Here is a 24,122-nt window from a genome sequence, read left to right as displayed (position 1 = left end):
TAGTCTATATGGGAATTCTTCTTTTAAGGCTGATGAGGCTAGGTTGTTGTTGCCAATATTATTGTTATTTTGTCAAAGCACTCATATTTAAATGGAAAAAATAATAATTAATGATAAACTTTTAGTGGTCCTTCCTCCACCAAGACAGTCTTTCATTAATTAACTTAATATGTCTATTGATATGCTACCAGTGGATGTCGTTGTTCACTCCTTTTACGCACTCAGTGTCACTCTCAAGATGACCTCAAGCTCTGCAGAAGCTTAAAGACGTCCTTCGCTTTCCATACAGACAGCGAGTGCGGCAGACACACTCAGCGCGCACACACACGCAGAGAGAGAGAGAGAGAGAGAGAGAGAGAGAGAGAGAGAGAGAGAGAGAGAGAGAGGCTAAAGGCTCCTCTTATATCTGGTGGGGTTTTGCCTCTGGGTTTGAAGAAACAAACAAGAACACAAAAGCTCTTGCAACAGCCTAACCAACCAACCGACAGACATCGGAAGCAGATCATTTTATGACTTTCCAGGTTAACTGAATTGTTATACCGAGGTACAGTGTCCTATGTGGAGATTTCTTCACCCCGTAAGCCGATTTATTTCGTTTACCATTTGCATGATGCTTGCTGAGAATTCATACCTGTGACAAAGTACTGTCAGATATTAAGTGCCATTTGGTCATTTAGATATAAATCGTTTGCTTTTTTTTATTCATGACGATACGCTTTTGATGTATTGTGAATTATTAAACTTCGAGATGTCCGTAGAGCACATTGTCATCCTCATGCCTCGCCTGCAATGACAAGTTAAGTTATGCATATTTCTCTCTGGCAGAGAACGGCTGTGTATTTCAGCGGAACAGATAACGAAGAAGACGGATTACAATGTTGAGAATTTTGGATGCTTTTGTCACTTTTGTGACTCTCTCCTGCCTGATGGAAGGGGTGTTCGGTGGATACGGGATGAGCATGTTCGCCGCGCAAACATCTCCTCCAGACCCATGTTACGACGAGAACGGTAACCCGAGAAGATGCATCCCCGATTTTGTGAACTCGGCGTTCGGGAAGGAGGTGCGCGTATCCAGCACCTGTGGCAAGCCCGCCAGTCGGTCCTGTGTGGTGACTGAAAAAGGTGACGAAAGAAACAGGAATTGCCACATTTGCGACGCATCAGACCCCAAGAAACACCATCCACCAGCCTATCTAACGGACCTTAACAACCCTCACAATCTCACTTGTTGGCAATCTGAAAATTATATCCAGTACCCACAGAACGTCACGCTAACCTTGTCATTGAGTAAAAAATTTGAAGTGACTTATGTGAGCTTACAATTCTGCTCGCCAAGACCTGAATCCATGGGTATCTTCAAGTCAATGGACTACGGCAAATCTTGGGTCCCGTTCCAGTTCTACTCAACGCAGTGTCGGAAGATGTACAATAAGCCGAATAAAGCTACTATCACCAAACAGAACGAGCAAGAGGCCATTTGCACTGATTCCCACACGGACATGCACCCCCTCTCTGGCGGTCTTATCGCGTTTAGCACCTTAGATGGACGTCCGTCGGCGCACGACTTTGACAACTCTCCGGTGCTGCAAGACTGGGTGACAGCAACCGATATTAAGGTGACGTTCAGCCGACTGCATACTTTTGGTGATGAAAATGAGGACGACTCGGAGCTTGCACGGGACTCTTATTTCTACGCGGTATCAGACCTTCAAGTCGGTGGACGCTGCAAATGTAACGGTCATGCTTCCCGGTGCGTAAAAGACAGGGATGGGAATTTGGTTTGCGAATGCAAACACAACACCGCTGGACCAGAATGTGACAGATGTAAACCGTTTCACTACGACAGACCATGGCAACGAGCTACAGCTAGAGAGGCAAATGAATGTGTTGGTAAGTTTGTCCTTTTAATCATCTCAAAGTTGACCAAATGGCATAATGGTAGCCTACAACGGAATGCAGTTTAGATGGTAAGCTACCCACGTGCAAATCAAACATAGTGTCTCCAACAAAACATCACTTTTTAAAGAGAGTTAAAAAAGAAATAATGTGTTAATTAAGTTGTTTCAAAATTAGACTCAGAATGAGTCTTTAGCACAAATGGTTTCGGAAAGTGTGGCAGCTAAATTGAACAATGCGTCACTGACTTCATTATGCTGGTCACCACTAAAGTTAATCTGCAAATCTTTTAATTGCAACTTTAAAATACAAATATTTTATAAAAAATGTATCAACACAAGTGTTGGCCTCTGGTGAGAAAATGTACATGTTTCTTTATCTAAAACCTACAACTGCTTCAAGTAAAGGTTTCGCGGGTTCAAGAATATCTCCAGATGAGGACTGAAGTGTAGTGTATAAATACATACACTAGTGTGGGGCTGCTAGGAACTGTGCAATTATAATTCGCTGAAGTAAAGTAGGCCCATGTGGTGGTTTTTATCGCATCGAATGCGGTTTGTGGGTCAGACAGTCATCATATTGTGATTGGACAAAATTCTGTTTCTACTCACTAACGTTTATTGTCCTTGAGTGGTAGTTTCATAGATAGCGGTTTTGTTAGGCCATATTTCCATCGGAAGAGACAGAACTGTAAAGACTTGTGCACTAGTAGAGTGAGTAAAACTGAAAAGAGTCGTCTCACTGTGGCGACTTGATTAAGTTTTCTGTGAGCACTGGATTTCAAAATAATTGTGTGCGAGTGAGCTAGATGTAGCCTATTGATTTGAACATGCATTTAATCAATCCGAATTAACTGAATCCAGTGAGAAAACGTGTGATTCAAGGCGTAAATTCAATTTGACTGAATGTGTGGTATTGGGAATTCTTTTGCAAGTTTGGTGTCAGACTTCATATTTGTATTGTTTCCAATTCCTATCTGCAGTGTGGACTCTGATAGGCGACAGGGAAGGCAAAGAGCGCGCATTTTACTGTCCAACAAAAGATAGCATGAGTTTGAAAGAGCGACCTGAAAAGGGCCGTCCAGTTACCACTGTGCATAATTCGAAAATGTTTCTTTAGTGAAGTGCAGTTTCAAATAGCCTACACTTAAATCTGTCCAGCTGATAGTGAAGCGACACGAGTTTAATTCGAGACAGATTTATTTCCCTTATATGTCAGTGTTGTGGTTGAAGGGTTGAGGAGAGTTTTGAACAAAAAGCGTTCCATTTTATTATTGTCAATATTGACGATTAGAATAATTATTTCCAACCGTCTTATGTGGCCTAAGATATTGTCAGAAATGTGGATCATATGTTAATATAGACGTCGTAATAACCCGTTAAAATGCCCATTAAAAGCAATACTGTTTATGCAGTTCTTATTTGATGTCGGGTTAAGCCTATGTGAGGTAATAAATCGAGAAGAAATCAGGCAAAAGTCGCTTACTCACAACGATATCGAACAGCCGATGAAGCGGCCCAAATTTACTCACGTTTGTGAGGAGGGAAGCAGAATGTAAGGTTAAATTAAATCGGCTGACCACAGATTGTATTGTCGGTGTAAAAGCTCTATTTTAAAGGATTATCTGTAGCCTACGTTCCTGTCTCGGCATAACACGTTAAAGAATGTAAAAGGGGGCTGTGCACCCGAAAATGCAGACACTTGAGAATGCTCCATCATCCACCTTCTCCGTTATTTCTGACCATAAATATAGGAACGGTGCGCTGAAATTCTCCCCGATTGGTGGTTGATGTAGTTTGTGTAGGCTACCGCTGCGTTGAAATTCAATTAAAAAAAAAAAACTAACAAAATAAAAGCTATAAATCTGAATATCTCTCGTCATGCACTTAAATAATTCCCGCAGAAACAGTAAATCTTTCTTTATTTTTTTTGTACTGGAGACACTAGTCATTAATATATTCATGAGTCAAAATCCAGACCATTTGAATGCATATCATATCATAACAAATATATATTTTTTATACTTTTTTATGGTTCATGGTTTTCAGTATTTCTAGAGGACAATTTGTGTCTGTTGGTTTTGTGGGCACTCTGTAACATCCTCTTTGGGTATGATCACTAGTGTTCTTTCCTTAACCACTGCCATGGCAGACCACACTGCTGTTACCAGAATGAGTAAGGGAGATGTTCTCATAATTAATTCCACTCTCTTACCTTACTCTGTCGTAGGCAAAATGTAGTGGCATAAGCAAGTGCACCCTCTTCATTTTCACATTCAATTACTGGAGCGACCATGTCAGGTTTTCTCAGACTGATGGCTGAGGTTATGTGAATGTATTTATTTGTACAAGCCCATTCCCTATACCACATTGTTTGACCAGCATGTGTGGAACACGGCAGGAGTTTTGACATACTGCAGGTGTTTTCTAATACGTATTTACGATCGTTTGTTCATTTTGCACAGCTGGTGTTGAGATGCAGACGGTGGGATGTTATCAAATAAATGCTTTTCATGGTAGAACTGGGGCTGTTGTTCGAACTATTGCATACGGATACATTTTAGCTCTGGTCATCCATCTGTCTGTGGACCAGTCGAGTGAGGCAGCGTAGAGAACCATAAAATGCCGTCCGTATGTCGTCAGTTTCCATGTAAACCATGCAGTCCAGTCAGACATGCTCACAGCAGCTGGATACATCTCTATTGATGTGCTTTTGGCCCAACCAAAAGCGGCTGGAGCTCGTCACCCAGCTTCCTATAGGCAGTTGTTCATGTAGCGCTGCGTTGTAAACGTCAACAGACCAGTTTAGACACAACTGTCCAACTGCAGGAATGAATTGTTTCGCCAGTATCCTTGACACTTTATTTTTTACCAGACCATGTGTGAGCATGTGTGTGTGTGTGTGTGTGTGTGTGTGTGTGTGTGAGCGTGAGTGAGTGTGAGTGTGTGTGTGTGTGTGAGTGTGTGTGTGTGTGTGTGTGTGTGTGTAGCACGAAGGGCCACAAAAGACTGTCACTCACTGCATTCATCATGTTGTCAGTGAAGCGGGCCTCTCGCAACACATTCCTGCTCTGTGTTTTCTTGCGCCTCTGCCGCCACCATGACACGCCATCAGACAGGCCTTCAAAATTAGACGAGGAGGATCGGAGGTGGGGTGGTGGCGGGGATGGCCTGCGCTAAAGCAAACAGCAAAAGCTTCAACCCAACGGTAGAAGAAAGGACGGAGCTGACACATCGATGTGCGACCAAGGCCGTCTTTTAGTCCGATAAACTCAGGACTCTCATGCGTTAGGCTACCTCAGCCACTCACCATGCCTGAAAATGGGGTGTCCTTAAAACGAGGTAGGCTTGTCCCTTTGCCAGCTCCCTCCTCTGTAATGTGCATGCCATAGCACAATGCCGAGAGAGAGAGAGAGAGAGAGAGAGAGAGGATGAAGGTTAGGTGAGGAGAGGCGAGTCTAAGGGTAGGCGCTGGATCAATACTCAAGAGAGCAAAGCTCCATAGTTTTGTCTTGAAGTGCACTTTACTGATTGGTGTCCCGATTTAAAGTGGACCCCTGAATACTCTTTGATGCACATTTAAGATATTGATTGACACAGGCCATCAGAGAGGCCCTAATGCGATGAGCCCAGGTATAGTGCCTGTATGGAATGCCCCTGGTTCAATATCGAATCATAACCCACCACGTGCGATGGTGCCACTCTGTGTATTAAAATGGCAATTCACAAAGCTCGTTCCAGCCTTTCCAACGGTGTGCAGCTTTGATGTTCAAGGTGATGGCATTCCTTGGACTTACTGAGACAAGAAGCTTAGCTTGTTTACTTTGGGCAGAGCATACATCATCGCTGGCCTGTCGCGGAGATGATGCTTTGTTTTTCTTGTCTGAGCTGTTTGCCTGTGATCACCGGGAGTGAGGATAGAAGAAGTGTTTGAATTATTCAGAGAGATTAAGAGAAGTGCTCGAAGGCATGCTGAATGGAGACACCACCACCACCACCACACTGTAAAGGAGAGAGAGAGGGAGAGAGAGACACCACACCACCACCGCACTGTAAAGGAGAGAGAGAAAGAGACACCACACCACCACCGCACTGTAGAGGAGAGAGAGATTGAAATGAGAGAGTGGAGGGGAAAATGGGGAAGCAAAGGACAAGAGAATGTTTTTTTGGGGGTGGTCATGGAAAGAGGAGTGAGAGAGAGAGAGAGAGAGATAGACAAAGGCGGTGAAAGATTTCAGGGGAGAAGAGAAACAGTGAGGTGCTGTGAAGAGAACCAGAGGTGGAATTATGATGAGGGAGAGAAGAACAGAAAAGGAGTCTCTACACACACGTACCCCAGCTATGCCCCAGCTATGCCCCAGCTATACCCCAGCTATGCCCCAGCTATGCCCCAGGCTCTCAGGCCAGAACAGTCTCTACACACATGTACCCCAGGCTCTCAGGCCAGAACAGTCTCTACACACATGTACCCCAGGCTCTCAGGCCAGAACAGTCTCTACACACATGTACCCCAGGCTCTCAGGGCAGAACAGGCTCTACACACATGTACCCCAGGCTCTCAGGGCAGAACAGGCTCTACACACATGTACCCCAGGCTCTCAGGGCAGAACAGTCATGTGGATGACACAGAGCGTTTAGCAGCATTCTCCGGCTCAGATAAAACAGGCGAGAGGATTGGATAGGGGTATTTCTCTCTCTCTCTCTCTCTCTCTTTATGTTTTTTCTCTCTGTGGTACTTTGGCTGAGTGAGACGCCGTATCTGTGACTTGGCACGGCTCGGGCCCGAGCCCTCGTCCAGACCTCCCTTCCCCATGTACAGTACATCTCTCTCGCTCGCTGCTCCTGGTAGCACATTGAGACCAGGAGGAGGGGGGGGGAATTCTGCAGGCCCATAGCCCAAACCACAACACGGTCTGGCCAGTTGGAGCAGATTGTCTCGCATAGTTACCCACCAATTGTCTGGCATAGTCACATCAAATGTGCGCTTGGATCACCTCGGAGAGCTCTCAGGCATGATTTGGAGATATTTGACTGACACACATGATTAATTTCTCAGGCGGCGGGGGGAGTAATGTGGAGGCCGTCATGCCCCTCAATTGACCTTGAATGTTGTAACCATGCGCACAGGGGAAGCCTAACAGCATTGTTTGTTTTGTGAGAGTTGTACAGTCTTTCTCGCAATTTAGCTCTTAGCTCTGTATGTACAATTATGTTTTTTTGGGTTTTTTTGTTCGGGCAGAACAAGATAAACAGCAGTCATCTGAAGTGCTGTCAGCTGTCCTGCTCCAATGTAATTGTCCGCATGCTATATGATATATTATGATGGATGTTGTAAATGCAGCTGTCTTGCATTTTTGAAATCCTACGTTTTCTGTAGGTTGCCTCCAGCGTTGGAGTCACTAATCTAACCCGAGACAGATGCAGTGCACAAGATGGGCTCAGCCTTTTTATAGCAGGGATTATGAATTTGACCTGAGGTAAAATAGATCTGTTCTCAAAATGACACCAGCTCTCTGGGTTTGCTCGGCCTCTGTCACTTCTCTTGTGTGTGCCGCGCGGAGGGCTCTGGTTAATGTTTGAGCCGTCATGGTCGCTTTATGTATCGGCATTCTGCTTCATCTTCAAAGGCGCCGACGCATCAACCGTCCCGCCTGGCAAACAAGAAGAGGGAGAAGTCGAGGTAAGAATGGGAAGACAGTGGAGTGTGCCCTTTGCACTGTGCCCCTCCTCTCTCTCTTTTCTCTCTTTCCCTCTCTCTCTCTCTCTCTCTCTCTTTCTCTCTCTCTCTATTCCTCTTTTCTCATCTTCCTACTCTCTCTTTTCTTCTGTCGCTGGCAGTTCCAAAAGGGGAATGACCCCTCTTCTCTTACATGGCAGATCTCCTTTTCAATGACCGCAATTCCCCGAACCCATTATCAGTGTTTATGACTTGTTTTGTAAACCACAGCTAAACAAGTTATTCTGCCTTCAGACACATGCAGTTCAGTTCAGGGTCTTGGACTGGGTCAAGAATTGCATTGGACATCGTTTCTGTCTCTGATTTTCGGGTTATAGTTTCATACTACAATCAACACAAACACTGTCCCCCGAGCAACAAAGTGTCCTCTTGACACAATCACTTCGCAGGGATGACGAGTGGACCAAAACAAAGGCGAAAGCTTGCTGGATGTTCAGATGACCGGGAATCCGGAAAAAATATTTTTTGAGCTAGAATGGCATGTTTCGCTTTGATTACGGTTCACACATCCACAGCTGATTCCAACATGATAACTGGGCACACGTCTGTGAAACGGACCCTGTGTTGGTCTTCTTGTTGTTGTTGAGGAGGCTCGGACCTCCTGGCGAGATCAGGGCTGGCCCTGGGCCCTGTTGTGGAGCTCCGGGTTGTAGGGGGCGATTCTGTTTCCAGGAGGCTTGCCTGGCTCCATCACCCCCCCAACTGCAACAAATTCAACCTGAAGGCTGCCAGCGCCGAGTGGGCCGGGTCCAGGCGGGCCATCTGCATCTCGTTTAGCCCGCCGCAATCTCCCGCCCACGTGAGCGTAAGGTGGAATGTGTTGAAACACGATGTTACTCTCTCTCCCTATGTGCAAGTGCCTGGTCCAGATGTAGCTGCTGAGGTTCGCTTTAAAACTCTCTCCCTTTCTCTCTCTCTCTCTCTCTCTCTGTAAGTTTGGGGGAGTTGTCATTTTTAGAACCCAGGTTTTAGAAGCTGTGAAACTGTTCATATGCAGGGCAAACATTATGTCACAGGCTCATGCGACTGTCTCATGTCACTAATAGGTCCTGACTCTGAAATATCTGTTACGGCAGGATACAGTCCAGGCACAGCAGCTGTTTCGTGTGTCCTGAAATAATAAAATAATCTGCCAGATGTACCAGCCAAACTCCTACTATGTCATGCCGGGAAATGCTGTCGCGGTATTGCTAAGGCAATGTTAAGAGTTGCGAGGGTTCAGAGGCTATGTAATTCTACACACCGTAAAGGACTTCTGATCTTACAATAGGCGTCACTGTTCAGAATGCGTGGACTGCCAGGCCCATGGGACTCTGAATGTGCGGACTCCTTCATCTGGGTAAAAATACTCGTAGGGAAGATGGGGAATGCAGCACTCAAGTGCCCCTGTCCTCTCATCCAAGGACAGGCCCTGCAGGGTCACAGCCTCCAGAAGTAATTGTGTCTCTGGCCCCGTCAAGCATTCATCACTACATTCATTTCTACTGTTCTAATTTACTGCTACTCAGTGTGGCTGCAGAACACTTTTTTGGTGTTTGTGATGAGCAGGCCCCAAGTAAAAGATTGCAGACAGGTATGCAAGAGAAGTGAATAATTAATTTTTTGGTGGTGTGGTATACTGGTTAATCTTTTTCGTAATTAGTTTCTTCATTATTGTCAGTGATGAGATTAAGCCTGATTTGTTTTCACGAAAATAGATGTCCTGAGAAGAAAAATGTTCCATGGCTCTGTAATGAGCAAGTAAACGTTCTTGACACGTTCTGACCGTATGAACCAATTAGGAGAGTTCTGGAGTCAGTTGTTTTGTATGTGCACAGCCCAAAGGAGGGGTCGGGGGGGGGGTTCGGAGGCCAGGTCTGGTGGACATTAGTGGAAACAGAGGGTCATCTCTTCTTTCGCAAGTTTGGAAGAAAATGTGAAGAATGAAGACATAATAAAGGATGGAGAATAGTAGGGCCTAGATGCCATATGGGCACCTTCTGCAAATGAGCTGAACAACGATATGAAACCACCATAGATGAAACTGATGAACCTCGAAACTGATTTAAGGTTTATTTTTTAGTGAAATGTCATGAAGTTAGGGGCCAAACAAAAACACGGACCAGAGAGTAGACAAGCCTAGATCTCATATGGTTCCTTAATGTACTCATTCAGCTGCAACATATCATCATCAGTGGGCTGTGGTGTAGTGTGGCCCACATATTTAACCCATTGCTGGCCACTAACAATGTGAGTCGCTTGATCCTTTTCATAATAGCGCAGCACTTGGATATCATGAAGACAGCAGAATAAGGCTTTCCCTTGGGCAGAGCACACATTTTTGAGGTTTCAATTTTTGTTTTGCTGGTCGAGTTCAACGTGTAATTCAACACAGAGACCGCTTAGGAAGGCATACGCTCTGATGGCCAGGGAGAAAAGGGTGACCTTGTTCTTGAAAGGAGATGTGAAGATGATTTTGTGTTCTGCGGAGGGGAGAGTGGGTCGGTCGAGGAATGAGACCCTCGTGTGAGGTCACTTCCTCCTCGCGGCTCCATTTTGGCTCTAGAGGACTTTTTTTTTTTTTTCCTGGCTGATTGAGCCGTCCGGTGTCTCCTGAGGCTGACGTGGTCACAGTTCGAGTGGCTTTGTCCGCTTTGATCATCGCTAATATGTGGCTCCACCACGAGCCAAGTCCATCACGGTCCTGACATCAAACAGCTGAGGATAATTGGGTCGAGTCAGAGCGGAAACGTTACCGTCCTCCACACCACGGCCAACGTTTTGTGAGTCATTATGTGGATTATATGTTGATTCGGTATCCTTATACGGAATTATAATTAATTTGATTATACTTGTAATGATTTTGATTTCCCCATGTCAAACCATGGAAATTGGAAGAAAATTGGAAGGAAAGGAACTGGGAATAAACCCAGTAATTGGTAGTTGTGGTACTTGTATCAGTATCCCTTTCCTGTGGTGTCCTCCCACCTTGCATTGCAAAGAGTTAAGTTCCACACTGGCCTTGGGGATGTTGCTGTCAGTGTGCCTTCAAACTTCAACCTCAAACGTGAGAGCAGAGGTGCTGCTCCAGGGCTCAGGTGAGTCCCTGTTTGTACCTGTCTGCCTCCGTCTGCCCGCCGCTGTTTACCGTACGCCGCAGCGGCCTGTCTGGCCGTCGCACGCAGCCCGGCCCTCGGGGCGTCGACTGGGGCTAATGAATTGATTGCGGCGCTTCTCTCCCGCGGCAAGACTGAGTGGTTTGCATTAGTGTGCAGGGCTCGATTTCAGGGCTGCGGTTTGGAGCCTCGGTGAACATGTGTGAGAGGTGTTAGGAGAAGCTCTTACAGCCCTAGGTACTCTTGAGACGCGTAATTATAACCTGCCACCGTGGCTCTGACTGATGGGTCTCATTTGCTGTCAAGACAAAAAAAAAAGCAAAGTTTATTTTAGCAGCATTTCCAACGTGAAAGTATGCATGAAAGAGTATTTATGTTACCCTCTCATATTGATTAGGATGTCACTATGAGAGAATGAATAATGCAGAGTGAAGTGCTATATATATATATATATATATATATATATATATATATATATATATATATAGAAAACAGATGCACTCTACAAGTGACTGCATTAATCCAGGCAGTGTTTCCTCTACTGATAAAGACTTTCATTCCATTTTCCATGAATCGCACATGTATCTTTCAGAAGACTAAGACTAAGTAGTAAGTCGTACTATCTTTATTTTTGTATGGCTTTCCCCTACGTTTAAATGCTCTACCATTACATTTATTGGGATGTCAGGTCAGTCCATCATTGCTGGCCTGTGCCAGTGGTCACGTCCAGCTCGTGCTGTGAGATCGAGGAGGTCCTGCGTGGCGTCGCCGCTCACGGTTGCTATGAGATAACATGTGGCCATGAGTGCAGACAAAGCAGCAGTGCTGGCCCAGCCAGAGTAAACACAAGCCGGATATTTTCCATGCGCTCTGCCAGAAGAATGTGTGGAGCGGAGCTGTGTGTTTGCTTGCTCGCAGCCTGCCACTCGCTCGTTAGCTCGCTCCGTCCACACATGCAGAGATGAGGCAGCAGCAGCGCGCTGACCAGAGGCTTCTTCGGCTCGCTGAAACCATCGCTGACGTCCCCTGCAACGTGGCCCGCATCAGACCCCAAACTGCAGGCCAACCACATGATAAAAGACAGCTCACTAAATGTGACACAACAGTATTCACAGGGACTTTCATAACTGATATTTTATAACATAATCTGATTTCCCTTCTCTTCTCTTCTCTTCTCTTCTCTTCTCCTTCTCTCCATGTTGATTACTCGTTCATAATTTACCCAACCTTTACCGGATCTTATGGGTTCTTTTACATTAGCTGTTGTGTGACAACTGTGACACAAAATCTGTAAGTGGGAGGCAGAGCATTTGAAGTCCTGTCTGCAATTCCCTTATGAGGTGAGAAGCCGCTTGGTTTCGCGGCGTCTTGTGACACATTACCCTAATGCGGAGGGCTGAGTTCTCAGCCTTGTTAAAGTGTCAGAGGATTGTTAACACAGGTCATAAAGGGAGCCGTAAACAGTCAGGAAAAACACTCGGCATACCCTAACACCCGCGCCGCCACGGCCGTTACCCGGGGCAACATGGGTTGGGGGGGACACGGCTGATCTGATGATCTCAGCAGGTCCTGGACGGTCCTGTGAGATGGGCAAGTGGCTGCGCAGGAGCTGGAGCCAAGGCAAACAAGAGAGAGAGAGAGAGAGAGAGAGAGAGAGAGAGAGAGCGAACGAACAAGTACACTCCTTATGGTCGACTCTGTGTGTGGCATTAAAAAGAGATGCAGCATATTTCACTGCCACATTTGAAATGGTGCTTGGAACAGAGATGATTACATTTTGATATTATACTGCAGAGATACGGGAGGGAAAAAGTCAAAGAGAAACAGAAGGCTTCAGAAGGCTGTTCAACTATCTCTGCACCCCATTGTGCTCTCATGCCACAAAAATGTGCCACAGCTTTTCCATTCACCTGCCAGTGTGGTGTATGATCACAGTGATATATCTCTAAGCATAAGTTAGAGGTGAGTGTGTGTGTGTGTGTGTGTGTGTGTGTGTGTGTGTGTGTGTGTGTGTGTATCTTAGCACGCAGAGGGGATCTGCACAACAGCAGACTCAGGAGTCTGTGCACTCTCTCCACGTCCGTGGCGGCCAAGTCTGACAGCATTTCAAACGAAAAAACCTGGCGGGTGCACTTTTCGCCCTGCGTGACACCCACAGCCTCCCCCACCCCTCCACCCCCACCTCTACCTCCAGCAGCACCACCAGTGTGGGCTGCGGCCAGCAGGAACAACAACAATAAAAAGCAGATACGAGGCACAGACACACACACGCACACACACAGACAAACACACACACATGCACACACACACACACACATACACACACACACACACACACACACACACACACACACACACACACACACACACACACACACACACACACTCGCTCCCTGGGCTGCTCACTCGCATGCGCTGGGGGAGGCGGGCAGACCCTGACCCCTGGCACGCGCCCACGTCCGCGGCGTGCCTGGAGCGGCCCACTCTGCCGACAGGACCACCGAGGGTGAGAATGAGCGCATCGGTCCCCGAGGGTCCAGCGGAGGGGGGGTTGCAGCGGAGGCAGCGGCGTGATTAATGGCTGGACGGAGTTTGCGTGGCTGTGTGCTCCACAAAGAGTGCCCTCCTGCTGTGCGCTTCCCCTCCGCTGCCCTGGCCCCTGCCCTGGACGACGCTGCCCCTGGCCTGGCGGTGGAGCGAGCTGACCGAAACGGCCAGCCGTAAATCTGGTGCCGCTGCTCTGCTATGCTCCGCTCCGCTCTGCTCCATGTGTAATCTACGGCCGTGTGGCAGCGGGAGGCCTGCGGGGCCAGGCACTGTGCAGGTGATGCCACGTGGCCCCCTGCCCAAACACTGTGCTAGAATGTAAACTGGAAATACTACACGCCGTGTCCTGCTAGAGTTGGGACACATGTTGTCGCGTGCTAGTGGCACCTGCTTGCTGCGTTGCAGAGCCAAAGCACTGTTCTGTTTAAAGCCATAGCTCATCTGTGTGTGTGTGTGTGTGTGTGTGTGTGTGTGTGTGTGTGTGTATTCTGGGCTACCTTAGAGGGGGCTTAATGAGCTGGCACAGAGTGGACGTGTCATGATGTGAGTCTGTGCAGAGGGCCATCCTGTGGGGGGCTCTGGCCAGTGCAGTTTAGGACACACTGTGTGTGTGTGTATGTGTGTGTGTGTGTGTGTGGGCAGGGGATGGTTATGGGGTCAGTTTTGATAAGACTCAGGTTAAACCTGTGCAAACAGCTATCGGGATTCCAATATCCAGCGCACCACCAACACAGTATCTGCTATCAGTATATTTTCCCTCTAGGGCCCCGTAAATAAACAGCCCCCGGGTTAAAAATGGAAGCAGGTGATGACCGTAGTAGATCGCCAGGGCGACGACCCCCACCCAGGGTAGCCCAGGCAGCACCTGACCTCTTAACAAAACAAAGCAGGGAGCTTTGTGCACCCAGGTTGTATGGGCATATGCATGTGTGTGTGTGCTCACGGTGAAGGGGTATATGGAGTGTCTGAAGTGGCTTATTGTAGGGGAGAGGAGAATGTAGTCTGAGGTCAGCTCATTTAACCAGGGGTTATCCTCTAGAATTCGTCACTCATTAGGTCTGCAGTGATAAGGCCTGTGAACTGGGAGGAGAACCAGGTCTGAGACAGACAGCAGAGGTGTCTGTCTGTTTGTGTGTCTGTCTGTCTGTCTGTTCACCTTGCGTAACCAGGAGCTGGGCTGCCAGCCTGTTGGCTCCCACAACCACCATAAAGAATATAGCACAGCACAGCACAGGACAGCACAGCACATGTGCATGAACAGATGGAGAAGTCATTTTGACATGGAGAAATACTGACTGGGATACACTGCATTTTTACACGTTACAATGATGGAGCTACAATGTCTTCTACATGTATTTGAAGACACTAAATGTTCTCTCTTTATTTCATTTTCTCTCACTCTTTCTCTCTCTCACTCACACACACACACACACACACACACACACACACACACACACACACACACACACTCCTCCACTCTTAGCCTGCTCCACCCGGAACAATGGAGGAAATTAATTAGCGTAGCGTTCCTGCTGGGGAGAGGACTAGCTGAGGCGTAGGCCACTGACTGAGCGATGATGTTTCATTAAACAGGCTTTTCAGAGCCCCACACACACACAGCATGCTACCGCTAACAGCGTTTAATTGCCTTCCCTCGCCTCTGCTTGAGTCCTAGCATGAGGGCTGGCGGCCGGGAGGGGCATCTACGGAGGCCTCCATTCACACACACCACTTGGTGGCCCCTAAAGCAGGAAACCAAAAGGGAAAGAGTCCCCACTGGATGCCCCCATGTAGTGGGCTGTTCACCACTAGCTCTCAGAGAGGCCTCTCTCAGACACACCATAAAGCAAACAAGTAAGACCTAATTATCGAAGTGATAAGGAAATTGAACCGCCACTGCTTGGTGTTTGTGTTTCAAAAAAAAAAAAAATGATACTCATCTGAATTTCAGGGTTTCCAAGACTGGAAATGAGTTTTTGGGTGCCTCCCGCGACCACCATGGCTGATTCTGTGAAAAGCGTTATTTTCAGTTATTTTCTTTAAGACGAGAGTGAGACTCGCTGGAGAGGCCTCCAATGAACAGGGCAGACAGAGAGGCGGTGGGCGGCCGTCATCGCGCTCCCCAAAATAGCCGGCTGTCAATCACGCCGCGCTCACTCCCCCCGGTGCAGCCGTCGAGGTTCCAGGGATTTTTGGAGTTGTTCTCCTGCTTTAGTTTCCTGAGCGCGCCTCATATTTTACCGGCCCCCAGGTCAGGGCTCTGGCGGGAGATTAAAGACCCGGCGGGATGATCAATACGTGCCTCAGTCCGTCTCCCCCGGCGAGCATGTGGCGCTCCGCGCTGCTCAGGTGGGGCTGGAGGGGAGCCAGCGGAGCTAGAGGGGCACCCAGCTCCCCTGCGCCCAGCCTCGGGATCCAGGATCCAGGTCGCTTACCCTCGCTGGAGCTCCAACCCTCTGCTGATCCAGCGCTGGCGGAGAAATGCATGAGATAGAGCAGAGCTCACAGTAGACAGCCAAGTCTTCCTGCAGCTTAACTACCTAACCAGCTACAGCATCTGCCCTCATATCTTTCTCTGGCTCTTTCAGACAGATTGCCCACAGAGCTTTGGCGTTGGGATGTGTAATTGTGTGTAACTGTGTATGCAATGTAATGCATACTGTGTGTGTGTGTCTTTGTGTGTGTGCGTGTGTGTCTTTGTGTGCGTGTGTGTTTTTGTGTGCGTGTGTGTGTGTGTGTGTGTGTGTCTTTGTGTGCGTGTGTGTGTGTGGTGGGGGCAGTGCGGTGCGGTGTGGAGTGTCCACGTCTGACAGGGTGATGGGGGATCAGCGCGCTGGCCGTCTCTCTTGCGGCGACGCTGCTCTCAGGGCCCCTGGGCGAGCGTTTATTTATCTGAGCGGACGAGCTGTGTTTCCACAGGATAGCTCAGCGGAGATACAGTATCTGGTTTCCATAGAGATGGGTGGGAAACGAAATGAGCTCAGTGGCTCAATAACAAACAAAAGGGAGAAAAAAGGAGGCATTAGACGATGGAATAGCATAACAGCAGTCGTGTTTGGGTTATGCGACAGCGTTGCGTATGAACTTGGTCGGAAATTACACTTTTTTTACTTTTTAACAGGACCCGACTTGATAGTGAATTTTCCTCACAGTTTACAGTGGACTGGGCTGTGGTCATGACATTCAGGTTGATGGTAGTCATGATAAGACACTCTCGCAGGGTAACTAAAAAGAATATTTAGAGTTTAATCACACCATTTGAAAGATAAATCTCTTGTTAAGTGTAAATAGATAACATTGATCTGATCTTGTGCATGTAATGTGACCTCACATCGGTCATACTGATATAATCTCTGGAATTAAGCTTATTATTTTATAACAGTTTCCCTTATGAATTTAGTTAAATGGTCAATTGGATGATCATGAACAATTTTCGTGACCTACTAAACACACTTAGAGTATGTGCTCTGCCAAAACAAATGAAGACACAGATGAATTTGTACTGAAAGGATTGTTAAGGTCATATTATGCTTACATAAGCTATGGAGTAATTTCCCCTCTCCCATGGCTGTTTACCAAACCTGCTGGACACAGGACATTATGGATCTCCCCTGACAAACCAAAAGGCCGCGTCTGGCCGGCTTGACTTTTTGCATTATTGCCAAAATGTCTTCACACGCCTGTGAAATGTAGCGTGACATTTTAAGACATGGACTTCAACGTGTCCATTTAAGGGGAAATTGTTATTGTATAATTCCTCTCTCCTCTGTGCTTGTTGGCACATAGTCCGTTTGAGAGTTATTTTGAAAAGAACAATACACTTGATCAGGACAGCATTTTGGTTATTACCATCGTGTTTTGTTCGTGGTTACCTTTGCCTCTGGTCATTCCACGGTGGACATTAAAAGCTCATTAGTATCTCGCGGTGCAGGTAATTGTTATTTAATAGCGATACTATTACACTGTCACCAAAACCGTGACATGGTCACCAAAAGGTGATCTTGGTTTGCACAGTCCAACCTCGACTCTTGGTCTAGGAAGTCCCCAATCATTTTCCCCTAATGGGTTTTACGCTGGCCAGTAAATCGCTCAGTGCTGCTGGACGCCAGAACAACTCTCTGCCCCTCAGCAGACCCCCCTGCACGTCTCTCTGTAGCAAAAGGGCCCGCACACATTAAGCACATTCAAATCTTTGTTTTTTTTATCTTTCTCACTCTCTGTGCCACACAGAGTGTGTTGTGCTACGACCACAAAACAAACAATGTTCACCAACCCCACAGAAGAAACTGTCCGCACAAACCCCAGCCGTGGTCATCTCACGGTCCTCTCCGCGGTGTCCCTGTTCGCCAGTTTGGTGGGAGCGGAATGACATGGCAATATCCTGTGACAATTGTGGTCATGGACCGAGTACAGGAACAATAACTCGGCTCCATCACTGTCCATTTCAATCTCCAGCAGAGAAACCAGCTGCTGAAATGCCCTGTAACACAGAGAGCCTTCAGCTGTTATTACTGGACCTCGGCCATTTTTACAATGAATTTAATTGCCAGGTCTCTGAAAATGGTCTTCTCCTCCCCCGTTTAAAATTCAGAGTGCACTTATGCAATACATGAGCTGAGTGAGTAATGTGTGTCTTAAAAAGCAGCTTATCCAGTCTATATAAGAGCAGAGGTATTTTTAACACCCATGTCTTTTTAAATCATAGAATATCTATATTTGGTTCAAGCCTCTTTACACCATGCGGCATGCCGTAGAGAAATACCTGGTGACAGCCTATTCCCCGATGGGCTGTTAACAGACGGTGTGTTGGCCACAGTGCGTGAGGATGTGAAAGGCATTATCGGTTTGGTGATTAATCGCTAATGAGAATACCCGCTAGGCTAGGCTGGCGGGGTCTCGGGGCTGACGTCCGTCGTCGGGCTGCGCGCTGAGGACCAGCTCGGAAGAGTTAGCGGCCTCAAGGAGCCATGCGGAACCTTTGATGCCTTCACTCGGCCAAAGCAAAGTGACGGGCCTTAAAGGGCGCGCAAAAGAGACAGTAAAGGGTCTGAGTGTTTGGAAAAAAGGGCATGTCATCATTTAGACATGGCCAAGAGGTGAGGACAACGGTTTAAAAAAAGGAACAATAAACATGTCCGTGCAGGATGGATCGCCACCGTGGGCCTTTTTTGGAATTTATGGTGCCGGCTACTTCCTGCCCGGTCCCTCTTCTCGGCGGGAGAGAGTAGGTGCGCCGGAGGTGTGGAGGGGGAGGAGGAGCGCTGGAACGGGGGCTCCTGGTCTCACAGAGCGAGCGCTGGAGCAGAGCAGAGTGGAGCACTGCCTGCCTGCCTGGGGGCCCGGGGGCCTGGAAGTGTTTAGTGGGCAGGTTGGTTCTGTTTTATCTTGCAGCGGCTGAAGACAGTGGAGATGCCTCTCTGACACACCAGCCTCCCTCTATTTACATTCAGCCTGCCGCACTCCCCAGCGCTCAGGGCCCACAGCCAGAGGGGAACTGTAACTCAGCGTCTGACAGACTGTGTGTGTGTGTGTGTGTGTGTGTGTGTGTGTGTGTGTGTTTGTATGGGTATATAGAGATCTCTCTCTTTCTCTCTCTCTCTGTGTGTGTGCGTGTGTGCATGTTTGTATGGGTATATAAAGACCTCTCTCTCCCCCTCTCTCCTTCTCTCTCTCTCTTCATGTATTTATGTATATGTCCAAAATTTAAATTGGAAGGAGAGGTGGATCCCCCCCTGGTTATCTTTTACTCCAGATAAGGTATTATAAATTCTTTTTCCCCCCATAGGCTCACACAGAAGTTTTGTACTTGATTAATTATGCATTATGGGGAGACATTTTAAATATAAATCTCAACATTGCCTGCTTACTACCTTAGAAACTACACAAATCTATTTAGAATCCTTTAGTTAGGGCTCCTCATGGTACCTCCACCATGAATAGACATTTGAAGAGTTCCCCACTGTTACATCTGAATTCTGAAACATTCATGAGTCACAAAATGAGTGAATGGGTGAAGGATGATGCAGATGATCCATTAAATGTCAGTGTGAGGTGTCATTGTTTGTATATTGGAGACTCATGAGGCCATTTAACAGTGATACTTCCATGTTGCTCACAGAGATCCGTCCACTGCATGTGTTTGGAGACAGTGTAACAGTGGAGCAGGGCTTTTATTGCACACTGCATGTGTTTGGAGACAGTGTAACAGTGGAGCAGGGCTTTTATTGCACACTTGTGCTGAGGCTCCATCGCCCCCCTGAGAGTCTTTGGACTAATTGACAGATTGTTAAAGTGATAGAAAAGATCAGCGTGTTAAAATAGCAGGGCCCACACACCCCTCTGAAGAGCTCCCACTCCCTCTCTCTCTCTTTCTCTCTCTGATTGATAGAGAATAGAGTCTTTCTCCAGGCAGGCGGACTGGGCAGCCCTGACCAGCCGGGGCCCAGGCTGCCCCCTCTCCACCTCCCCTCCCCTCTCCTCTCCTCTCCCACCATCCAGCCATTCCTCTCTGCCCAACTGAAGTCATTTTCATGCTCTATAAATTTTATTGAAAAATCCGCCGCGGTGGAATTGCGTTCCAATAAAGCAGCGTGAAGGCTTGTTAAAACCGACCGAAGACGGTAAATCGGCGAGGTGACACACGCTAATGACATCTGCAGCAGGGAAGGCCCGGTCTCTCCGGAGTGTCACGCCACATTGGCCGGGCCGAAGATTGAGAGGCAGTCGGGGGTGGTGGCGTTGGGGAGGGGATGGTGAGCGCAGGGCAGGGTCATCAGGGAGAGAGAGGGAGAGAGGGCTTAAAGACCCTGCACCTGGTGTGATGTCCGGCACGCTGCACAGGCTAATGAGGCGGGGGGGTGGGGGGGTTGGAGGGGTGGGGGGGTTGGAGGGGCAGGGGAGCTGGAGCGATCTGAACGCTACACTGGGATGGATGCATCAGAGGGGTGAAGAACACCCTTAGGCGTGCTTAGGGATGTCTCATCCTATATTGTTGTGTGAATGTTTGAAGAAGGCACAGTTGGGCTTGTTGTTAGTGACAGTTGTCATTGCAAGTCTGGCACATGTTTATTCAAGTCTAGAGTTTAGACAGTTAATGGGGATGTTACTCCGCAGAAATCCATAGCATCGCTTTCCACACATCTGTGCAACCCCCTTTGATTTCACACTTTGACACATTTCTGTGCTCTTGTACAGTTTGGGATTCTAATTTTAAAGTGTGAAGGCAGAGGCCCCTCACTTGCCTTTGAAACGCCGGCTGGAAATCCAGAGCACAGCTGACCGCGCCGAGTGACCGTGCTGCTCGCCACATGTTGCCCTCGCTGCAGGTGATAGCTGGCCTCGTGCGTGCCGCCAAAGCCATTGCCCAAGATAACACAGCAGTTCTGATTGACGGGCATTCCATAGGCGTAGGCCGTCTCGAGATGAATGGACCTTAGATCCGGAGTGGATGGAAACATAACTGACCCAACCTCTCTTCCATGGCCGCCCGCCGATTGAGTCACTGCCCAGCCAGGCCTGGTGCACGAACTTTCCTATCTGCAGCGTGAGACACAGACAGAGAGAGAGAGAGAGAGAGAGAGAGACACAACAACAGATGGAAAGAGAGGACTGGGTTTTTGTTGGGGATTTAGATACGTAATGTCCCCACTTATTTCCTAGGAAAAGGCGATTACATAAAGTGTCAATGATTTGAAGTTCAAAGTGATCTGACACCCTTTTACCTGAGAGAGTGAGAGACTTGACAGGCCAGGAAGTGTTCCTTTTCCTGATAGGGATTGTCTTCAAACAGAGTTTATTTTCTCGTTAGGGGTGAGGCGGACATCTCGTTAAAGATGACTGAGTGACTAATATGACAAGATAATGTCTTCATTAAACAGAGACACTTGTTTGACTGTCTCCCTCACCTAGGCAGCAGACCTAGAGGAAATAACAAGAGTCTTGTCAACGAGGCTACAGCTTTCCTGTTATCCCTTTTGGCTTGCGTGATTCCCCCAACTGGGTTTGTGAGAATCCTCTTCCATGGCAACAGAACTCTTCCTGAACTTTGTGAGAGGCGATGTTTGATGGGAGCTGGATGTCTCTCTCGGTGGAGATATGATTTAGCCTCGTAGCTAAACACCTCCTCCCCTCCCCTCCCTCCGCAAGGCTTAGGTGCCTGTAGATCTTCAGACAGCAAGCAGATGGACGGAGACATTCTGAATGTTTCACAAGCACCTGTACGGCGTGTTATCGTTGGCGTCGCCCGCTGACTCTGCGGCTGTTGGTTGCACAATTGTTTTACTTTCCAGTTCACACTGCGTTAGGTCTGAATCCCCTTTTTCTCTTGAGAGCCATTCCAAGGGCAGAGTTCTGCTCAGTTCCTGTTTGGGTTTTCAGATAAGATGTGTGGAGTTCTGCACATTGACAATGGAATCAGGCTGCCGCTGCATGCTCCCATTCCATCAACATTCTTCGTCACAGAAATACTCCGGCCCAATGAAATCAAGACCATTTTTCATAGTGCAAATCGTGGCTCAGATCAAGATGTAGTCCCAGACTGCAGGCTGGAACTCTCCAAGAAATGTACTCCGGTGATACCCGGCTAATTAGTCCCCCGTGGTCGAGGACGCCACATTCCTCCGGTCCGATCGAACAAGAGCTGATGTCAGCAGGGTGTTCCATATAGCGAGCCCTTCACGCTCAGAAGGCCACTATAGGTCCTTTGTTCCTGCTGTTTAATGAGGATGGCGAGAGTGGGCTAGCATGAGCCGACAGGCCTGAAGCATCCTCATTCTCTCTGAAGGCTTTTCACGGCGCAGGGCTGAATGGGGCCTGTCAGAATCAGTCTGAGCCCATGGCATTTTTATGGCATTGTTCAATGCAAAGTCCATTCCCACCCGGCCTGCTGGAGCTGTACATTGCCAGCTATGCCATTTAGGGTGTTTCACAGGAGAAGTTTGAAAGACAAGATCCGCATAATGGGGTCGTCTCCAGTGATTTGTTCACATGTGGTCCTGCATTGGAAAGATGAACGAATGCATTTATGCGCACACACACACACACACACACACACACACACACACACACACACACACACACACACAGTATGTCGCATATTAAAACGTTCTCAGTTTGTCAGGGGCGGAGTAAGCCAGCGATAAGAGGAAGACCTCATAGAAACCACCCATTATGACATGACAGTGAGGGGCGGAAGTGACCCCGTGGAGGGCCTGCGGCTCGGGGGCAGCGGGGGGCCATGGGGGTCCGGCACGTCCCTTAACGAGGGGGCAGTACGCCCATTAAACTGGTGCTAATGGCAGAAAATAGGAGAAGAAATAGGAGGCAATTAGGAGCCCTTTGTTGTGGCTCTTAGTGCTCTATGCAGCCTCTTGACGTGGGGAAGGTCTGATTGGTTCCCTCAGCAGCTCGAGCTCCGCTTATCACACCCATTTAACACCCACCCAGCGTCACAGGCGGCTGCTGAGCGGCAGAGGACGGAGTCTGATGCCCTGGAACTGATAAGGCTGAGAGGCGTCGGTAATACTCGCCTGGCTCAGGGGAACATTTCAACAGCACGTCAACAGCAAACGCAGAGAGGCTCTTGAGGAGGAACTTCACACACGAGCCAAACCTGCCTTGGCCTAGAAGCCGGAAAAAGTTTCTGAAAGTTGACGGGAGGTTTTTTTTTTTATTCTAATGTTTTTTTTAAAGACGCGTCAGGGAGGGTGGTGTGGAGCTTGGCTGGGCGCGTGCGCGCTGGATACAAGGTCCCGTGGCAGCAGCTCCAGAGCCGCTCGCTCCGCTCACATCACGGCTTCATTAGCACCCCGCCAGCCACGGCGCATCCTGTTTCCCATCCTGCATTCTAATTACATCGTCTGGGTGATGGGAGCGGGTTTTATACGAGTCGTCAACATCGGGCGGGAGTGCTGATACTCCTCGGGGCTTGCATGAGGAATCACATCAGTGCAGTGAGGTGTTAAATAATGAAATGTGGACCAGGCGAAACAGTTTGACTGAAATAAAAAGGTCGCACTCTCAGGAAAAAATGTTGGCCTATAAATAATCATTTTATGATTCAAATGAGTTCAAATGTGTCTGGTGACCACTAGAGGGGTTATTGAATACGTAGCTCGAGCTCAATTAAAGACTGCTCCAATAGTTGAGTCCATATTTTAATCAGAAGTTTGCTGGTGAAATAATTTAGTGGTATGAGCCATATGTAGGCCATGAGTAATTGATGATGAGTCTGTAGACCTCTCAGCAGAGCCGTGGCCAAGTCTCTGTGGATTATAGGGTGAGCTGAGGCTCTTTGGTCCACTGTGACAAGACCAGGAAAGCGAGAGAGAGTGAGCAGAGAGAGAGAGAGAGAGAGGAGAGAGTGAGCAGAGAGAGAGAGAGAGAAAGAGTGGAGCAAGAGTGAGCAGAGAGAGAGAAAAGAGTGGACCACTGGGAGGACAAGCAGTGCCACTAATTGTTTGCGATAAAGGAATTAAATTAGCCTGATAGCATCTCAGTGGTCAGTGTGGGCCTGGCCCTCCCCCGCTGTGCATGCTGTGCCAGTGGACTTCGGGAGCACACTTTTTGTCTGGCTGAGCAGCCACTTGCAAAACTCCCTACCCCCTAATGACCAATGGGAATAAGTTGCCTTTTTCTAACTAGCTTAGGTTTGTACTAGTATTTGAAGGTTGGGTAAGCGATGCCTGATGATGTCGCGTTTATGTTTATGTTTTTTAGTTTTGGTCTGAAGCAACGTATATTACATGAACCAAAGACCAAGACAAACACACCAGAGAGGTAGCTCACTCTTCCTTTCAGTTCTCCCAGAGAATCTCCACACAGTGTGTTGTTATTGTTCAGGGGACAGGC

General features: G+C 47.9%; 1 protein-coding gene across 3 annotated transcripts in view; it reads left to right on the top strand.

The window, feature by feature from the left end:
* The first annotated feature begins 344 nt into the window (after positions 1-344).
* The window catches only part of ntn1a (netrin 1a), a 59,531-nt gene continuing 35,753 nt past the window's right edge, over positions 345-24,122 (top strand). For 2 of the 3 annotated variants that reach the window (XM_048248243.1, XM_048248241.1), the window contains exons 1-2: positions 345-577; positions 826-1,890. In XM_048248243.1, the coding sequence (XP_048104200.1) occupies positions 876-1,890 (1,015 nt within the window). In that variant the 5' untranslated portion in view covers positions 345-577; positions 826-875. The remainder of the gene's footprint in view (positions 578-825; positions 1,891-24,122) is intronic. The other variant, XM_048248242.1, reaches the window with a different exon arrangement.

This window comes from Alosa alosa, chromosome 7 (assembly GCF_017589495.1).
Source record: "Alosa alosa isolate M-15738 ecotype Scorff River chromosome 7, AALO_Geno_1.1, whole genome shotgun sequence".
Lineage (NCBI taxonomy): Eukaryota > Metazoa > Chordata > Actinopteri > Clupeiformes > Clupeidae > Alosa > Alosa alosa.
Note: the sequence above shows the minus strand (reverse complement) of the source record. Positions and strands in the feature narration are given on the sequence as shown.